This window comes from Thunnus thynnus, chromosome 18, assembly GCF_963924715.1.
Source record: "Thunnus thynnus chromosome 18, fThuThy2.1, whole genome shotgun sequence".
Lineage (NCBI taxonomy): Eukaryota > Metazoa > Chordata > Actinopteri > Scombriformes > Scombridae > Thunnus > Thunnus thynnus.
The window spans coordinates 15,931,679-15,951,955 of record NC_089534.1 but is presented as its reverse complement, the minus strand read 5'-3'; the positions used below and the strand labels follow the sequence as shown (position 1 = coordinate 15,951,955).

At 40.2% G+C, this 20,277-nt stretch overlaps 2 protein-coding genes across 5 annotated transcripts; one reads left to right on the top strand and one right to left on the bottom strand.

Annotated features, from left to right (window-relative positions):
* Positions 1-4,007: 4,007 nt before the first annotated feature.
* On the bottom strand, positions 4,008-15,811 carry LOC137169487 (protein c-Fos-like). Of its 4 annotated transcripts, XM_067572710.1 has the most exons (6): positions 15,523-15,811; positions 12,273-14,657; positions 11,319-11,455; positions 10,535-10,750; positions 9,808-9,915; positions 4,008-9,609 (listed from the first exon to the last, which is right to left on the bottom strand). In XM_067572710.1, exons 2-6 carry the CDS (start codon positions 12,355-12,357, stop codon positions 8,902-8,904), a joined length of 1,254 nt encoding a protein of 417 aa, XP_067428811.1. In that variant the 5' UTR covers positions 12,358-14,657; positions 15,523-15,811; the 3' UTR covers positions 4,008-8,901. The 4 variants fall into 4 exon arrangements, with proteins under 4 accessions (XP_067428811.1, XP_067428810.1, XP_067428812.1 ...); XM_067572709.1 differs by having other exon boundaries at positions 12,273-15,811; XM_067572711.1 differs by having other exon boundaries at positions 13,775-15,811.
* A 161-nt stretch (positions 15,812-15,972) lies between these two features.
* fosab (v-fos FBJ murine osteosarcoma viral oncogene homolog Ab) lies at positions 15,973-19,153 on the top strand. The gene is made up of 4 exons (XM_067572713.1): positions 15,973-16,265; positions 16,692-16,913; positions 17,036-17,143; positions 17,261-19,153. Exons 1-4 carry the CDS (start codon positions 16,134-16,136, stop codon positions 17,915-17,917), a joined length of 1,119 nt encoding a protein of 372 aa, XP_067428814.1. The 5' UTR covers positions 15,973-16,133; the 3' UTR covers positions 17,918-19,153.
* Positions 19,154-20,277: the final 1,124 nt, after the last annotated feature.

Genomic DNA, 20,277 nt, shown 5'->3' with positions numbered 1-20,277 from the left:
ATAATCATTACTTGCAACCCTTATTAATAGATTAGTTAGATTATTGATAGACAGGAACTTTGTAACAAAATGAGTATGTAGTATTGTGAGGGTGGTCAAAGCCCAGCCTGACAGATGGTTCCATGCAAGAAAAATTTAATATATAATATATCCATGCATGCGTGCATGTATGCAGGTGCAAGCAATTATATGAATATTTGGAGTTATTGTTATTTTTGAGTTATTGATCTATTGAGTTAGAGTTATTTGGACTTATGGATGATATATTTCATCACACTGGGTCAATGCACTCTGCAGCACATGCTATTATTCATTGTTTTTATCATATCTAAATCATATTTAACACATTAAATAACTGTAAAAACCCAAGAAAAGTAATTAAAATAAGTAAGGCCCTAATGGTGGGTCCTGTCATCAACTGACTGTTTTAAATACTGAAAACTGAAAAAAACTAAACCTATAGCTAAGTGCAAGTGACAAAAACAACTAATTGACTGTATAATTCTATTGCAAATCATTGCTATTTCTACCTTTCAACAGGTAAAACAGAGTGCTGCTTTTGTTATTCTTGCAAAACAGAAAGTGTAGAACTAAAAAATCCATGCATTCATTCATTGATTTAGAGATTTATTCCCACTGGGGCAAATTACACATGTTTATGAGCCTGTAAGAGACAACCGGTATCGTTTTCCTCACAGAAATTCACAGACAGTGATGTGATGCCTGAGCAATGCCGTAAATCTTGCAGGGTATTTGCACGTGTAGCTTTAGCTGCTGTGAATACCGGTTTTATTTTCTTTAAATTCTCCTTCATTAATATGATATTTAATTCATAATCCAATATTGTTTTAGGAAACATGATACATCCATAAAATGACAACTAAGTATTTCTGATGGAGGTTCCAGAAAGTTCCAGAAAAAAAAAAAGAAACTTAATCTGAATGCCTCTTCCTGCTGCTTCCCTCTAGTGTGGGCAGTTGTAACTGCATACCACTGGAGTATATTGGGATAGTTATAGTCTTAAAAGACTGAAAGCATCCCTTTTTGCTGTCTCCTTACTCTTTTTTTTTCTTCCCCAAAATCATTAGTTGTGCATAACTAGAATGCATCGTTTGATTCCCTGATGATATAAATGTTAGATATTAAATATGCAGTTTTAATATTTTAATCAAGAACAACTCATCCTGTGCACCTTTTCAATATATTAAATACATTTTTAAATCATTATGTGGGTCTCAGTCGGGTTCCACACGATGCCATCTCAACTGTTCCACCTAGAACAAGCAGCTGAGTTATTAGAGGCTCACCAAAATACCCCACTCTGTTCCTTTTTTTAGATTCTAATTTGGTTCTGCTGTGATTTATGTCTCGCATCTGAGGGGAGGTCGGGGGCGACTATGCGTCACTGTCGCTCTTTCGCTCTTAACATAGATGACAAATTTTAGGAGGGGGGGTGCATTTGGGGTTAAAGCAGAACTAAACCAAAAAAACCACAGATTTCATAAAACAGGAGGGTCCTGGACGTCTGTACAGAAGTCAAGACGCGACGGAGATTCTCCTGTCACAGATGTGAACTTTCAACTGAATTCCTCTGCAGGAACGCAGCCAGAGATGTCACTCAGTACATGAACACACATGGTGCAGGCTCATTGGGCATTTTAAGCCTTTAAGAGGGGAATTGTCCCTGCCAAGAATCATAAGCCATGATAGTGACACTGTCGGGAAAAACACTAGTCTGGATATGCAGACCAGGAATGCAGAGCATGTTAATTTGTTCAACAAAAAGTTAACAAAAATTGTTTTTTTTTTTTTAAAAATTGCCTTACAGAGACCACTTATGTTTCACACTGACAATGTTTACAACTTGTAGGTCCTTTGACCAGGTAGAAAGTTCAAAATCATAACTCATCATACGTATCAAGATCTTTATCTCGTTCTATTCAAATCTTCCAGTAAGTCTTTGCATTTAAAAATAATCTTGGGTGCACTTTCCAGCAGCTGCCCAAATGATGAATGGAGAGCGAGTGCAGTTTGTGGTTTTGCAGCTTTGCCAAACTCATGCAGAGTTCTTGCTGTGTGGGCGTCAGTAGTCAGGCAAGCACAATGTTTTCTGTCTCTTTATTCGCTTTTTTTTTTAGAGAAACATTCTTAATAATGTTTAATTCCAAAACATGAACTTCTTTGCATGGTGCATTTCTGGTGACCGGTTAAGACATAAATAAGCCACTTATATTTTCCTATCTCCTTCAAAGACTCAACCTTATCTGCATGTGATTAAAAGTAGTGGGTTATATTATCAAAGGTGTCGTTATATTATCCAACATCACATCACTGGGAAATACCCTGACAGCCAGACATCTCCAGACACTATCCTGACTCATCATCCACCACACTCCAGACACGATAGACAAACTTTATTTTTACCACTAGTACATTGAATCCTTCCTTCCTTCCTGTTTTCATCCTTCAAAATAATCTCAGACAGTTGTAGATCACGTCAATATATGTCTAGTAATGCGTAAAAGACACACATTTTCAGTCAGGTTATTTAAAACTGTACGGCAGATGTCCTGCATTTTGCCATTTTGGGAGTCGAATTTGGAAATATTGTATTACCACAGAGTGATATTTCCCATTTTTTAACAAGGGTGAACGGAAATTTTGAATTGAAACGTCAAAATCTTCAGTTATGAGGTGCAGATTAGATCCGTGCAGAAGCTTGCATCTATGCATGCATACACACCAACATGTTAAACTAGTAACTATGCACGATCAATACTAGTGGTTCTCAAACTTTTTCACATCAAGGACCCCTAAACTGACACAAATTAGACCACAGACCCCCATCAGATAGGATTTTTGCTTTTAGATGTTTTATTACAGAAAGTGTATGAGATCAATGACCAGAATAGTCAAACACTCTGTCATTGTGTTACTTATGGATGGAATTATAGAGAAAATAAATTATTCCCCTTTTTGCTCAGGACTCCCCGGAACCTCCCTAAGGACCCCCGGGGCTCCCCGGAACCCACTTTGAGAACCACTGATCTGTACAATCAGTGTCTCAACTGAAACAAATATATTTTATATGTTTAAAATATCCTTTTGTTTTCATATTCATGACCATAACATGACAGCATACCTTTGTGTATCCAACACAGAGATACACAGACATATTCAGGCCCTTTGTAATGGATTTAACTGTGATGCTGCAGCAGAACCCCACTGACTCCATTCACAGAAATCAAATCAAGCACCAATTTCACGCTGGCGCTGAATTTAAGCCCTTACCCTCTTCATCTTCATCTCCCTCTCACAACAACATGGCTGTCAGCTGATCCTGTTTCCATTTGAGTAAAAGCTCCCAGTGTTAACTGTAATAGTGCTATTAGACATGATTTGTCATTCGATGTTTATCCACGGTGTCATATAAAGTATCAAAGTCTGTATAAAGTACATTCTTTATAAAATCTTTGCAATATTATACATGCCAATGCAAGTTTAACGGCATGGTTGTCGTGATCAAACAAGTGAGTAAAGCACCAAATCAGCGTGTTTTGTTTCTTCCTACACCCAATGCGCCATCTCCAGTTGGAACCAGTGTTGTCTCAGCTCACGTACACATCAACGCCATCTTTAGCACATGGTGCAAGGTTGCTCTCTCATAGCGTTACTCATGCCAAGTGACCCAGTACTCCCAAATCCGTATGACATTGATTTATCCTTGTAAATATAGTACTTCCCCGGGAATATAACAGCAAGCAGGAAAGCAGTAGTCAGGAGGTGTATCAAGATGAGATAACAGAGGTGGAAATAGTGAGTGCACGACAAATAATAGAAAGATAGAGATCCGTAACCAGGCAATGTGAGACATACTACAGGGGGCTGATGTTGCTTGGAGTAATCTCATCCTGAAACATTACTTAACATTACTGCTTTGTTTTCTTTTTTATTAACTAGTTGGGTCCAGTTAAAAGAGAAAGAAAATCTGTAAAGAGGCTAAGTACTACCAAATGGAAACAAATAGCAAGCTTACAGTTGTGTAATCAAACCATATAAACTGTGATATGTCTAGATTTTGGAATATGTTATCATATCACTATTAATAACTAACCTGATTCTAGGTCACATCAATTAAAAACAAGCTCCATATACAAATTGACCTTTTTTCATAGAGGACATTTTGACATGTCAAAACAGGAAAAGCACAGGTGTAAATAACAGAAATTAATGATGGCTAAGCTGCTTAGGTTTCAGTGTCCTGGTATCATGCACATTGGGTCACGGTCACACTCTCATAATTTACTCAGACAGCAAACAGTACACAGCCGTCGTTAATGTTATTAGTAACACCTGTGTTTTTCCGACCATAACCAGTCAGAATGTCTTCTGTGAAAACAGCCTATTACAATCCACTAATCAAGGTGTAATCAGGGTGTTTTCTGTTGTTCTGGCTGATTAAAACCTCTGCTCAGGTTGAAGTTGGGCAGAGTTGTGATAGGAGTAATGTGAGGTCATGAAACTTTAAGGTAAAAGTTGTCAACGAATGTATAACAGGGGAGCAAGAGACAATCAAGCTGTCTGTACACGCTCACGCACTCCTGAGAAGAGGTCTAATCAGGCAAGACAATTAAAAACACCTGTGTGGGTGCAGCATGGGTGTGTGTAAATGTTTTACCTTTAACTCCACTACAGTACATTTATTTGACAGTTATACTTACAATTACATTGCAGAGTACAATAAAATTTTACATGTTAGCATATGATGAGTTTTTAAAAAAACAACATTACACAAATTAATCAAAATTAGCTCCACTTCAGCCAGCTACAATATTTAAATGCAACCTAGACAATAATGTATCAATAATAATAAGCTAACAATCCAATAATAATAATAATAATAACATGATAGTAATAAATAATCTACATTTTGCTGCTTATGAAATTATGAATGCAGGATTTTTACTTCCTATGAAGTAGTTTTACATTGTTGTTTTGCTACTTTTTCTTAGTATCTGAATTCTTCTGAATTCCACTGCTATATAAATACACTCAGTCTTACTCTTGAGTAACTTCTGCTGGAGTAGACTTACTCAAGTGTTGCACTAAAGAGGTAGTTGTAGGCTATTTTTACATGTATTTCCACTTTATGCTGCTTTCTACATAACTACAATTCAGATGATCATAATGTAACATTTACTCCATTTAATTTATTTGACAGTTATGGGTAAAACATTGCGCTTTCAGAAAAATGTAATCAGTTTTATAAAATATGATGTAATTATCACAGTTTTAACACTGTAAGGTTTCTGTGAGGTTAAAGTTCTGAATAAGCTCCCTGTTGGCCCAGTACAACGTTAAAACACTGCTTACATTTTAATGCATCTGTAATAATAATCAAATAATAATAATATATATTCTTATAACAGAAACAGGGATCATGCTGCATAATGTGTACTTTAAAATAAATTTTGCCGATGTTTTTACTTTACTAAGAATCTGAATGCATGCAGTAACTTTACATTGTTTCATTGCTAGTTACTTAGCCTAAAAACTGAAGGATCTAAATACTTTTTCTAACAGCAGTGAACAGCTTCACTCCCAACCTTAAAATACAAACTCTCCCCCTTCGTCTCATACCTTTACTCAGTTTATGCTTCTTATGCCAAACCATGTTAAATGTATGGAAATCACACCTTTAGCTCAAGTTTTCTTTACTATTTCTGTATGTTTTGGTGTTTATTACAGCCTGATGGTTGGTTGTGAGCAACTCTATGTGATATTTTACCAACAGGTTATGGAGGTGAGAAGCATCACACTGCAGAATTAAGCGAGTTAGTTAAGTTACATTTAAATCATATTCAGGTCAGAGTACCCCAAGGCTGGACATATCTAAGTGCCTAATTACACTTTCAGAAGATATTTAACACATTAAATGACTGTAAAACCCAAGAAAAAGTAATTAAAATAAGTAAGGCCTCAATGGCGGGTCCTGTCATCAATTGACTGTTTTAAGTACTGAAAACTGAAATATACTAAACCTATAGCTGAGTGCAAGTGACAAAAACGATTAATTTAACAGCTACTGTATAATTCTTTTGCAAATTAAACATTTGGGGTATAAATGTTTTAGTGGTGACATATGTTAAGTTATTAGCTCCCAACAAAGAAAAGAGTCAGCACTTCCTGTTTAATCCCTTGCTATTTCTACCTTTCGAAAGGATAAAGCTGAGTGCCGCTTTTCTTATTCTTCCAAACGAAAAGTGTAGAACTGAAAAATAAATGCATTCATTCATTGATTTAGAGGTTTATTCCCATTGGGGCAAATTACACATGTTTATGAGCCTGTAAGAGACAACCAGTGCTGCTTTCCTCACACAAATTCACATGCAGCTGAAACGTTTATTATTATTTTCAGCTGCTTTTGTTATTCTTGCAAAAGAAAAAGTGAAAACTAAACGAAAAACAAATGCATTTATTTCACTGCATTTTTCATTTGTCCTTAGATGTTTGCGATGATTTATTCACCTCTTGATAGATGTGATATTTTACAACTGTGGTTATGGATGTGAGAAGCATCTCACACACACACACACACACACACACACAGAGTTTGATGGAACAAGTGGAGTGGACAGCGTGTGAGTCAGAAGACATCAGAGTAGTTGACAGGCACATCCATCATCAGTCTAAAAATATGAAATAGCCAGTCACAAAGACATCACACACAGGAGCGGTTTAATAAAAATGAGGATGTGGTCAGTTTGGGGCTCGCCACTGCTCACACTGTAGCTCCCCCTACTGATGGTAGAAAACACTGCACAGCCCAGACACATGGAGACATGGAAGATCAGCTGTAACAAAGGCTTTCTGGCATCAGTAAATTAATAAAATGTTGAATGTGGTTACATTAAGTGCATCCATTATGGTTTTATTGCAGCCTTAAATCTGTTAAGTCTCATGCACACCTTAAGTTTCTTGTAGACAGGTGCGTAGGAGGAAACGTCCATTAATTGGCAAGAGAAGAGAAAACTCCCGCACACTGTCCTTCAACTGGCAATAAACTTTATTTATAGGCTGATTGCCAGTGAGAGGACATAAACTTTATTGATGAGTTTATTGCAAGTGAAAGGACATAAACTTTATTGATAAGTTTATTGCAAGTAAAAGGACAGTGTGCGGGAGTTCTCTCTTCTCTTTATTGCACCCATGAAATGTCATTCTGCTGTGGTCATTGTTTTTGTGAGTGTGTGTGTGTGTGTGTTTCTTTTGTTCTGCACTTTGTGAATTTCATTTCTGTGAAAGGTGCTATTCTTAATAAACTTATTATTATTATTATCATCATCATAATACCCCGTTAGCTATTCCGAGAAAGGCTCTGACTCTATTAAAAAACAAACTAGACTAATTATCATCCTACACTTGATGCCCGCTCCGTAACTGGAGAGAAAGTTTCGTCTGTTTACGCTCAGCAACACTCCTGCTTCGACTTTTTCCGGTAACGTCCTCCCGGGTCCAGCCACCCGTCGCCATGGAGACAAAACAACCGCAATTACCCATATATGGCCAAGGAAGTGAAACAACGTGCCAGTCGCGTGCTGACGTCACGCGAGCACGCAGCGTGGCGCTGTGGTGTCGGATTCCCTTGACCGTGACAATAGTGGAGAACGAGCTGTGAATGAACAATTAACCTGCCGTTTCTGCTGCTCCCACTCGCGTTTTTGAACACGATTCAGCCCCCAATGATCGAGCTTTATGTAATCCTGAATCCAAAAATAGTCACATTGACATCTGCATGGAGGTTTTTTTTTGTTTTTTTGCGTGAATGTTTTTTGAAGTTGATTCTTGACCTTGCAGCACAGGAGAAACAAGGTCCATTTAGTCGCTGCTTTAGAGCTTCTAATCCTGATCTTCATCAGTTGTGCAGTTGTGGGGGAATTTCCCGTTTTTCTAAATATTTTTATCACTTTTTGATCATTAAAAGCTGCGGTTCAGAGTTCATTCATGACCTTCAATACGAATCTCACTGCAAGGCCCATTTAGTAGCTGTCCTGGAGCTTTTAATCAATTACATGATCTTCCTCAGCAGATGGGGAGACAAGTTAAACACCACTTTTAGCTCTTTAGTGCTCAGTAAAAACAATGGAAATTTTGACCGGTTTAAATTCCATTACAACTGGACTAACTGCATCTGCTGAGGAAGATCAAGTGATATGCTCGAGAGCTCCAAAACAGTTGCTAAATGGAGCTTGTGGTGAGGTTCTATACACTGAATAACAACAACGGCAAGACATTTCTAGTGTGGTAGTCTCTTTTTTTTTATTTCCAGCGTTATATATATATATGTTTTTGCATCTGATAAGTTTTGATAAGTAAAAAAATAAACTATGTCATAAAATACATCTTGATAAAATACATGACACGATCTTTTCATGGAAAAAACTCGAAAGGAAAAGTCAAGTCAGGGGGTTGGGGGGGGGGCACCTTACAGCAAGATGTTAACACCTATACGCTACACATTAGTAACCCTGTTATTTTCACTTGTTACAGCACAACAGTAGTATACACACACACACACACGCACGCACAGTAGGCTATTGAGCATGATCTAACTTCACATCACATTAGGGATTTTCTAAAACACAAGATATCATCTCTTCTTGGATTACGGATGACTTTGTATTTGCATGCATTTTTAGATACCAGCACGAAAATCTCAAGTCTCAAGAGAGTTGCACCAGCAGTATTGAAGAAGTCAACCCTGTTACAGCCACAGAAAACACTTCATCTATACACAACATCCAAAAACTCACACTACAAAAGATTATTTGATAGAGATCATAGCTTGCTTGCTGGCTGGTTAGAATACAATTACAGTATCATTGCATAACTTCTTTGCATTCACAAGGCCAGAAGTGTTGGAGAGTTGAGACTATCTTTCTTGAACTCAGATGCACCGAGGATGCCTTTGAGGCTCTCGCAGCCCTCAGCCAGGGAATCAATCTCGGAGTAATTAAAGGAAAACACTGTGCGATAATTGCTACAAGTGGGACTGGAAGACATGACTGGTGTGCTCAAAGATTCAAGGTCGTTTGCCACAGATTTGTACAACGTTTCCCAGTCTGAGAGGCCGAAGGGGCCGCTCAGGTCTATGTCGGGGACGGAGGCGGCCGTCTCAGCCGTCACCGCCATCTCAAGGCTGGGCACCAAGTCATCCAGGTCGTCTCCTTTTAAGTCCTCCAGAACCTCTTCTTCTGCACTGGAACACAGCAGGATGTTGGAGTTCCCCAAAATGGCTGCAGCAGGGATACAAGGGATGCTGTCCATGTCTTGACCAATGGCGGCTTCTCCGATTGTTGTGTTGCTCTCTGGGGTTTTTCCATTCTCTAAGATGGACAGCAGCTGTGGGGAAGCCGGAGGGTCCTGCAGCATTGTGTTCACATCATTATCCTCATCATCATCATCATCATCATCATCACTACCATTTGCAGGGAGTTTGCAGGAGGGTTTGTGGGAGGCTAAGACCTGCTCCAGTCTCTCCTTCTCCTTCAGGAGCTCGGCGATCTCCGTCTGGAGACCGGATTTCTCTTCTTCGAGCATGTCAGTCTCCTGAGGTGAGGAAGGACAAAATCAGAAAATGAGAGAAATGGCATGAGAGAAGCATGAAAACAGTTTTGCCCCCATGGTGCTCTGCAGTACATCTTTGCTCCTGTGATCTTTAATGACAAGTGACATCTTACACTTAATGCCCTCAGCTCTGGAGGAGTGCATATGTCTCTATATGATTTCATAAAACAGCATACTTACAGCTTGCAGAGTGTCTATCAGCTCCCTCCGCCTGTTACGACACTTTGCTGCAGCAATTTTGTTCCTCTCCCTCCTGATCCTCCTCCTTTCCTCCTCCTCCTTGGAAGGCTAAAATCAATCAGAAATAGCCCATTTAAATGCGCCAAATACTGAGAAGTGTCGCCATACCAGCAGTTGGCCATTCAACACTATTTCACTTGCCAAAAAAAGAGAGAAAGAAAATAAAGCATATAGGTTGTAGTGTATGCTGAGAATACTGATCTGGTCGGCGCAGACTCTCTTTCAGTTCAGGCGTTAAAATGCTGCACCACTGGCTCGGTCTAGCCAGCCACGTGAACGCGCATTTTATGCAATTTCCCCCCATCTCATTCATTCATAAAGAGCGCTGTGCTCGTCACTCTAAAAGTATACTCGCTGCGCCAATTAAACATAATCCAATCACTTTATGTGCTACTCCCTGCAGAAATGTATTGACACGTTAATTTTCCTGTAACAGCAAAGAAAAAAGCATCCTTTTTCGCGTCCCTTTTAAACTATCGCGATAACTCAATTTTCATATTCAGTGGTGAGGAGTCGTGGGAAGGTATAGGAAGGGATATTATTGAAGAACAATACTGACTCTTTGGTTGCTTAATTGGTTCACTTATTGATTAATTGGCTGATAACTTGTAACGTTAGGCTATTTGATCACCTCCACCCCTCCCCACCCTGTTGCCTTATTGCATACCTGCGCTTTTTGCCCTTTCCTGTTGGAGGGCTTCGCCTTGTTTGCACCTGCCGGGGAAGACGACTGGTTCGCACCATGAGTTTTGGGCTTTGCACGGCTGGATGACGGAGAGACAGATGTGATGACTGTCGGCTGCACCATCCACCTTAGATCCGGCGAGCTTGAGATTGCAGTCACAGTCGGAACAAAGGAGTCTGCTGCACTGGTCTCAACATCCTGAAAAAAAAAAAAAACAAGCCACATCACAGAGACATGCAAATGCATGCAGTCAAACACTAATTTAGCTTATCTGATGAATGAGCAGCCACGTTTATGGCTGACCTTTAGATGTGCATAAATGGTACATCAATCATATAGCTGAGGAATGCACGTACACACAAAAAAGACAAAATCAGTACTGTCTATGAATCCATCAAAAACAGCCACACGCATCATGACATCCTTATCACTCTTTTCCATCATCACCATCATCGTCATCATTCAAAAATGAAAGGTCACGACCAAGACACGCGTAAAGTACATTAAAAAACATTCCCCTGATATAAGACTGAACATTATTGCCTGTAGAGGTTGCTTATGTTTTTGCATAGAATCATTTTAAGCGGGTCAGACAGTAATCCTGCTTTTTTTTTTTTTTTTTTTTTTTTTTTAAAAGGCTGCAGTGACATTTAGTTGGATATGTGTGTGAAGAATTTGAGAAAGGCAACTTGTGCATTAATGATCCTGCAAGATTTCGTTTTGAGATGATAATTATTTTGGGGGGGATGATCAGATCCGCTTCTACCTTGGTGTTGTCCACTGATGATGAAAGCGAGTCAGGAGGATGCTGGCTGCACCCAGGGGTGTCCCCGCCAGGCGATGCTGTGCTACAGCTGGACGATGAGTCGAACTCAGCGCTGGAGTCTGGATGCATGTTCTCATCTAAAATAAATAAATTAATTAATTTAAAAAAAAATCACTGCATAAAAATATAGAGTAGTGTATCTATTCTAAGTAGAAAACTGACGCCCACACGCCTACTTATGTCCCATTTGCCGGACTCATAAATGGTAACTGTGCAGATAGTGGAGAGGCCCGCCTTTTATAGTGAGCTGGAATTTTATGAATGAAATCTGTGTGGTGAGACTGAACCATTTCACAGAGGGAAAGGTGAGGTGAAAATCGCGAGCAGATGTTCTTCAATTGAACAATTAAATTCACGAAATAACCAAAACGGCAAGATTGAGCAAGATTTTCATTTAAACTTATTTGGTTTATTCAAATATTTAAATTTTGAAAAATGGCGAGCATGTATGAAGTGACACCCCCGCCTGCAAGAGGTGCACATCACCATGAATGAACTACGTCATTTCATGTGCAGCATCTGCATTATACATTATGTTCCCTTCATGTCTACATTCACTGTGGCACGTTTATTATATTGGCGCATTCTTGGCAACACAAAGGACCTTACAAATGCCAGCAAATGATGGTAAATGCATCATATTAATTAACAATTTATAACAGTGAGCCTGATATATTAAGGATTTGATGTTCCCTCTGAGTGTCTCACATTGAAGCAATGCTATTTTACTCTTTAGGAGACTATAATGCAGTAAAATATGTCCCCAACTTAGCGTTCGGGCCAAAATTACGGAAGCACACATGATTTAATTAACGCACAAAGCCTCTAACATACTGGCTGATTATTTATGAGCTGCTAAATTAAGTGTCATCCATACATCACACTGCCTTTCACCTGTCTCTGCATATGAATAGAGCTCCAGCAACAGATTTGTCGCTCTCTTTAAGCAGCCAATCGCCGAATGGACCGGTCGAGCCATATATAGCGTTTCCGGTGAGCAGTGGCTCGCTGTGGCGCACAAGAGAGGGGGAGAGAGAGAGAGAGAGAGAGAGAGAGAGAGAGAGAGAGAGAGAGAGAGAGAGAGAGAGAGAGCACAGACGGACGTGTGGCCGTGTGTGGCCCACTCACTCACCAGTCACAAAAGAAAGTGAAACATGCACCAAAAAGGCTCACCCGTCATGCATTGTACCTGATAACAGCGTCATTAGTTGCGCCTTCGATGACCTCAGGCGTTTCTTTTAGGACATGACGAGGAGGGTAAACACCTGCACTTGACCCATAGATTAGAATTTACACATAATAACATCATACTGGTGGGTTATTGCAGAGATTTTTAATATCATGCCCATGCTTTTCTAAAAATGTTACTGATTAAGTGGTTTGTTGGCTTTCCACAGTTTTTTCCTCCCATTTTAAAGGCCAATTAGTTGTGTTGATGCAATTTACAGGCATCAATTATGTAAGCTAAGCGTTATTCCCGCATTCAGTGCCTATAAGAAGAAGCTTGTATAGGCTGGATACGCTATATTTAGATTTCAGATGACCTCACAGATCCACTGAAGTGAATGGGATGCCTTCTGAATAGAAGGGGGCCTCTCCCATCTAAGAGGGGGCTGCGGCTCCCGGCTGCTTCCCGGCAGCCACGGCCCCTCCGGGCTCGTTTACCGGCACATCATTAGGTGGTCGGCCTATTCAGTCCGCCGGAGGATCAAGAGCAGATGGGGTTCAAAGGTCGGACGTAACTGCAGACACCATTCACAACAGCTCAAACACTTGTTTTCATCAAAGCGACTTGAGCGTGAATGTGCACAGGCCAGCGGAGTTTATTTTTAGGTTCAGTGACATCAGCCTTCAAAGTTCATGTAAATTAGGCAAATAGATCATTGAAGTTGCTCCTGTGAAAAACGCCACTAGTATGCAATTAAACTTGGGCTAAAAATAACTCCCTAATTACACAACTTAAGCCTATTTAAAGGATTTATATTAAAATAAAAATGGGGCAACTTGGATTAAACTCAACTAAAATTACCTCTTGCAAAATACTTGTGTAGATTATCTTATTTGTTAATTTAACTCTCCTCTGTGTTGCTGCAAGTTAATTGATTTGGCGTAATAATTTTTTCAATTATTATTATGGTCATTAACTTAATTATTATGGTCCCCAAATAGCCAACATGCCTCTTATTAAACACATCTTTCATCTCTATTATTACATTGGTTTTACCTTCTTAAAAACATTGTTCAAAACAAATAGTCTAGATCAGCATGGTTGATTTGCAAGCTGCTGCTCTCAAACAAAATACTCAAACAAGCCTGAAGGTAAATGTGTTGTTTGGTGTCCTGTTTCATTCCGCTGCTCCACAGACAGAGAGCTGCGACTCAGACAGAACACTCACTCTGCAGCTGTTTCCTGGAACCGCACGTTATCTGACGTATCGACGTATCGTACGTGGCTTCACCGCTGGCAAAACCGAAAAAAAGAGCCGGGTTTTGTTTTTCCTTGTTGAGTGATACCTCATCATAACACAAACAATCTTCGTTGCTATGCAGTTAAAAAAAAAAAAAAAAACGAGGTCGTCACTGACGCGAAGGGGTGGAGTGTTGCTATGACAACCAGGAATGTTCAACAAAACACAAGCGCGGGAAACAAAACACAATCTTTTTCACCTAAATTGATGAACTTTGGCATAATAACACTATTATTCACACTTCACACGTTATTTAATGCAATTTTGACGCTTATGACAACTATTTTATTTGGACAATAAATAAACTTGTTGCCTGCACACTGTTTACTGGACTGCTAAATAAAGAGAGGCATTCCTGGAGGACCCCTCAAAGGTCCTTGGGATGCCAGGAAAACAAAAAAAAACATAAATCCTACTATTGTTAAAATGGTGTTGGCTAGAAATTTGCTTTGCTCACTGTTTTCTGCCCATTTATAACTTTTATATGCACCAAATAAAAAATAAAAAAAACTCAGCAAAATGCTGCTGACACTATTATATAAATCTGGATTGGGGTCACGGTGCTAGTTATCCATTAAGGGCTGGTTAACAGAAAAAAAAGTGTTTGATAATCTTGATTAGGTTTCATGGGAATGAAAGAAATAATGTAAAGCAACAGAGTGACTCCATTAAACTTTAAATTCTAAGAGCAATATAAAGTATAGAGGCTGGTTCAGTGTCAAACTTGCATTTCAGTAGTAGCTCCTCATGCAAATCCCAAAGGGAGCAGGGAAGACCTTTATAGACATGCTCGGGCATCCCTGAGAAAAAGCTGTCGTGGAAAAGTACACATAACAAACCAGTTCTCAACTCGCTCTGCAACTCAACACACCCTTGCATAAATCACACACACAAAAGGAACAAACACTGCCTGAGGGCGTGACACACACGTAACAGCTTCTGCTCTGACATGACTTTATAGTGCTTAGGTTGCAAGTTTACATTGAGTTGTTATGAAATGTTTTCAAAGGATTTTCCACACATTTCTTGATTCAAATTTGCCAATAAATAAATTTCTTTGCATGTCAGATAAGCTAGAGAGATTCCTTCATATAATAATAATAAAAAGGTCTGAGATTTTTAATACTTAGATCAAATATAGGCTATTTATGAATATTTATCTTAAAATATGAATCTTTATATTTCTCCATCAAATGAATACTTGCATACTAGTCTATACCCAAAAGTAGGATATATGCCACATTGCACATCATTAAGCCAATTAAAAAACTTTGAATTTTTGATGCTAAAAATCTTCAAGCACAGCAGTATATTAGCCGTGTGTCCCTGATTTATCCTGCAAGAATTTCTGAAACCACAACTTATCAAAGTAAAAAAGTAGTGAAAGTGTAAAATGTATTTTTGCATTAAAGTCCATCTAAGCAAGTAGGTTAAAAAACAAGACAGCTGTAGCCCTGGTATGTTCATATCTTAGTACAAATAACAATATTTGAATGAACTTTTTAACAGGGCAGAGTTAAAAATACACCAGCAGTGTGTGCGTGTGTGTGTGTGGGGAGGTTATTTTGACCAATTTGTTTGATACACTCAGTTCAGAACAGACAAATCTGCGTGTTCAAATATATGTTTGATGTACTTTGTGTGTGTGTGTGTATGTGTGTGCAGAGTGTACTTACCATTAGCCCAGTTCTCCAGCGTTCACAACAGTCTCTGTTTGTTTGTTGTGTTTTTTTTTTTACGTAAGGTCGTGTCGGCCAAAGTCGGCTGGTGTATTTCCCAGCAAGGTCCGCCCCTGTTACAGGATGCACCATATTAGGAAAATTACGTATTGGGGATCCCGAGTCTGGAATCTTCCATTTTTAGAGGGTGAGTTGAAAAAATATTTCTAAATGCTACTTTTTACATTAAAACTGCTCAAATAATCATTGCGCAGTAAACGTTTAGAGTATTTAAAGCATTTCTGAGCAATAATTGGCATGATTTATGCGTTTTTTGTCGGTTTTTCGATGTCTTCCTCCTCGCGGTGTCGGGAGAGGTGTGCGCCCCTCTGCCGACGTCATTCGTCTGCTCCGGGCTCAGGCTATAAAAGGGCTCCGAGCTCACAGAGTTGGCATTCAAACTTTCAGCAGCTGAACAACGACTCTAGGAAACACATCGGGAGCAGTACTTTAGAGTTCCTCACAAACCTACTGAAAGGGATTTCCTCCTCATCTCTACATCCCCCGCACCGGTAGAGTTTGTTTGGATCTTCCTACTTGGGTTTTTCTTCTTTTTTTGGAAAACGATCATGTTCACCGCTTTCAACACGGAGTGCGACTCTTCCTCCCGTTGCACCACCGCTTCCCCGTCCGGTGACAATCTGGGATATTATCCGTCACCAGCGGGATCTTACTCCAGCATGGGATCCCCCCAGTCTCAGGTATGTCCAGTTAAACATCACTAAACTGCTGTTACACTGTAGTATTATGTAACTGAATGTACTGCTGCTGGGCATGCTTTTTAAATAACAACTTTTATTATTTAGGCTACTGGATTTCATATCGTCATTTAAACATAGTGTGTAAATAGTGACTATAAGCTGACTGACAAACATATATGGTTTTTACTGAGTTGTTCCTGAAATAGCCTATTGACCTGCGCTGCACACAGTGCAAGGCAATCTTCATTCATCCGCCTGGAAACTCCATAGAGAGACTGTAACGTCATTGTTGACATCATATGGATATTTTTAAACCATCCAGCTTTTTATAGACCCTGTGCTTCATTCATAGCCATCCTGCAATGCCCCCACTCTAGTGAAAGTATACCAGATGTACTGATGATCCCATTGCTTTATTCTTTCCAGGATTTCACTGACCTGACAGCATCAAGTGCCTCCTTCATCCCAACTGTCACAGCCATCTCGACAAGCCCGGACCTGCAGTGGATGGTCCAGCCTTTGATCTCCTCAGTGGCCCCTTCTCACAGAGTTCACCCCTACAGCCCCAGCCCCGCCTACTCCAGACCAGCCATGAGGTCTGCAGCATCCAAGGCTCACAACTCTCCCAAGAGGAGCAGAGCAGATCAGGTAATTATTAAATTACCATAGATTTCAAGTGATATATATATAACAAGTAGTAACCTCTGTGTTACAGTGTATTGATCATCACAGTGCTGGAGTCTTAACCTTTTCTTGTGTGTTATGTGCAGGTTTCTGCTGAGGAGGAAGAGAAGAGGAGAATTCGCAGAGAGAGAAACAAGCAGGCAGCAGCAAAATGCCGCAACAGGAGGCGAGAGCTTACCGACACTCTGCAAGCTGTAAGTATCCCACAGATTTACCGTCATTCATCAGAATGCTTTTCTCGCCATAGCTGATAACAGTGTTATCAAACAGCCAAATTAACGCCACTTCCTGTGTTTCCCCCTCCCTTGCAGGAAACTGATATGCTGGAGGATGAGAAGTCCAGCCTTCAGAATGATATCGCTAACCTTTTAAAGGAGAAGGAGAGACTGGAGTTCATTCTGGCGGCGCACCAGCCTATCTGCAAAATCCCCTCAGAGCTTGACACAGATTTCCCCATGGTGTCCATTTCTCCTGCCCAGCCGCAGACCACCAACACAGTGGTGTCCACCATCCCTTCCAGCCAGCCAACCTTCACCTCCACCTCCAACTCCATCTTCTCCACAAGCAGCATTAGCAGCAGCTCCGTCCTCTCCACCGCCACCATCTCCAGCAGCACGATGAAGATGACAGACCTGGACGCCTCCGTCCTGGAGGAGTCTCTGGATCTGCTGGCAAAGACAGAGATGGAGACGGCGAGGTCAGTGCCAGAGGTCGACCTGTCCAACTCCCTCTACACAACTCAGGACTGGGAGCCTCTCCATGTCTCAGCCAACAACACTGACTTTGAGCCCCTGTGCACGCCAGTGGTGACCTGCACCCCGGCGTGCACCACCTATACTTCTTCATTCGTGTTTACCTTCCCAGAGGCGGAGACCTTCCCCACCTGTGGCGTTGCACACAGGAGAGGAAGCAACAGCAACGACCAGTCCTCTGACTCCCTCAGCTCACCAACCCTGCTGGCCCTTTAAAGACTCTTCCAAAAAACAATAATACTTCCTATCAAGCACATTTTCTTGATGTGTGAGATAAATGTGCAGATCACAGGGCTATGGAATGGACTTGTACCGGAAAGCAAATTTATTTATGAGTTTATTTGCCTTTTATATATACAGACAGGTGACAAATTAAAGGAAAAAAACGACAAAGTGTCTGAGTAAGGTGTTGGAACTCTTCTGGAGAAAGATAGTCCCTCATTTGATGTTTTAATGATGGCGGTGGAGAGCACTAGTCCAAAATCTCCTATAGGTGTTCAATTGGATTCAGATCTGGTGACTGAGAAGGCCAAACCTTTCAGTGACCCCTTCTGCCCTACGGATGGGGGCATTGTCATCCTGGAAGAGACCACTCCTACTATAACATCCCTCTCTCATTGACATTCTCAGTCACCTGAGGAAAGGTTGCTCTTCTATTTTTCCCTTAAATATCGCACTAATGCATGAGCATCATGGTCAGCAAATATGCACTGTCGACCACAATTTCCGACCCTATTTGCTGACGTCTTTCCTATAGATCTAAATGCAGATGTCACTTAAGTCACCCTCCCTATTGAGACACTAGCCGGTTGAGCAGCTCCTGCCATCCGTGCCCAAACAATGAACCCTCTTTCAAAGTCACTTAGTTTTTTTCCTCTTGCCATCTTAATACAAAATCAGAATCAGCTGCTCAGCATTTTTATACAGGCCACAGAGCACGACTGCATGTTAATTGCTTAACTGTGCCATGCAGTGCAGCTGTGTGGAGGCATCTGCATCCGTTATGTTTCTCCACTGGTTTATTCAGGTTTTTCCTTTGATTTGTCACCCGTCTGTACTTGCCTATTACACCATTGTAGCAAGTTAAAGCATGTTTCAACTAATACCACCTAGTCGTTTTATGAGTTCATATAAGATTTTTATGGTGCTAGATAACAAAAAAAAAAAAAAGTTGTTTAGTGTTATGTGATCAGAGCAATAGTTATTATAGATTCAGTTTGTTTTTCTGGTTGATGGAATGTGAGAGTAATTGTGAACTATTTGTGAAAACTTAAAAACTGACGTGCTTTGTCTTAACCATGGTCTGAGTGGTCTACTATCTCAGTATGAAGTTTTCTGTGAAAACGTCAGTGTTTTTAATTTATGAAATTTCAATTTATTTTTTTACAGAGAGAGTAAAGATGAATGTTGTTTGTAAGATATGTAAATAAAAGATAGTGATATTTAAATTCACTTATTTTTGTCTGGTGAGATCTGTCTTTCTCCTGTCAGTACACACACACACACACACACGTCTCTATAAATGTATAATCAATACTCATATGGAGTTACAGAATAGCAGCACTAGTGATATTCAACTGACAATTAAAATAAAGTCTAAAATTAGCCTCTATACGGGATAGCAGTATTTTTCCTGCACCTCAACTGGCTCTATTTATTGTTCCGTCTGTTGCCAAGGTTAACTATACGTCAGGGCTCTGACGTCAGTGCGTTCTTTCCATTTTTTTAATTTGCAAGCCTAGCGCGATGACGTCGTACTTCCATGCCCAAATATAGAAGTGTATGAGGACGCTGTCGCTGTCTACCCGGAGAAAGTAGACGGGCTGCACAATTAAAGCACTTTCTCCGCTAAAAACACTCCGATTTAGATATTTGTGTCTCCGTTTCTCTACAGAGAAAGTTGATTTGACTCGTCGCGTGTCTGTGGGAAAGATGAAAAAGGTGATGCAGTGCTTCCCTAACAGATGCGATACGTGGTCGTTGCAAGACAACCGCAGCACACACACATACGGTTATACAAGAGACATCGCAAGAGGATCCGAAAGCAACATTTTTAACAACCATCTACGTTGGTTTCATTTATGCTGTTCCCTCAGAAGCCCTGGCACTCCCACTTTCAAATGCGCATTGTTTTAAATAAAGCACAATATGCGACCCGAGAGCCCTCAAATAATTTATAAAGGCGCAGACAGCAGTTTGGACTTAACCTGCCTTCTTTAGCTGTTCTTGTAGTGCTAATGGACTGGGGCATGCAGACAGCTGGACACGACGTGTAAAGTGGATGTCTGTAAAAAAAAAAAAAATAGATGTGTTTTTAATTTGTTCCAGCTGTTCTTTTCCACCAGACAGACTCTAAATCCACCTCTTCTGGAAGGACAGCTGGGCCACAGGGTTCATATTGTGTGCCAACATCTCCTCAAGTCTTGTTTGATGAAAAGGTCACATATAAATACTTGATTTGAAAGATGGTGACCAAGGAACTTTATTCACAAATAGTATATTTCACCATTAGTTCCTTTGAAGCAATACACATCAAACTGAAGGTCTGCAAGCAAACACCTGGCGATATACAGCAT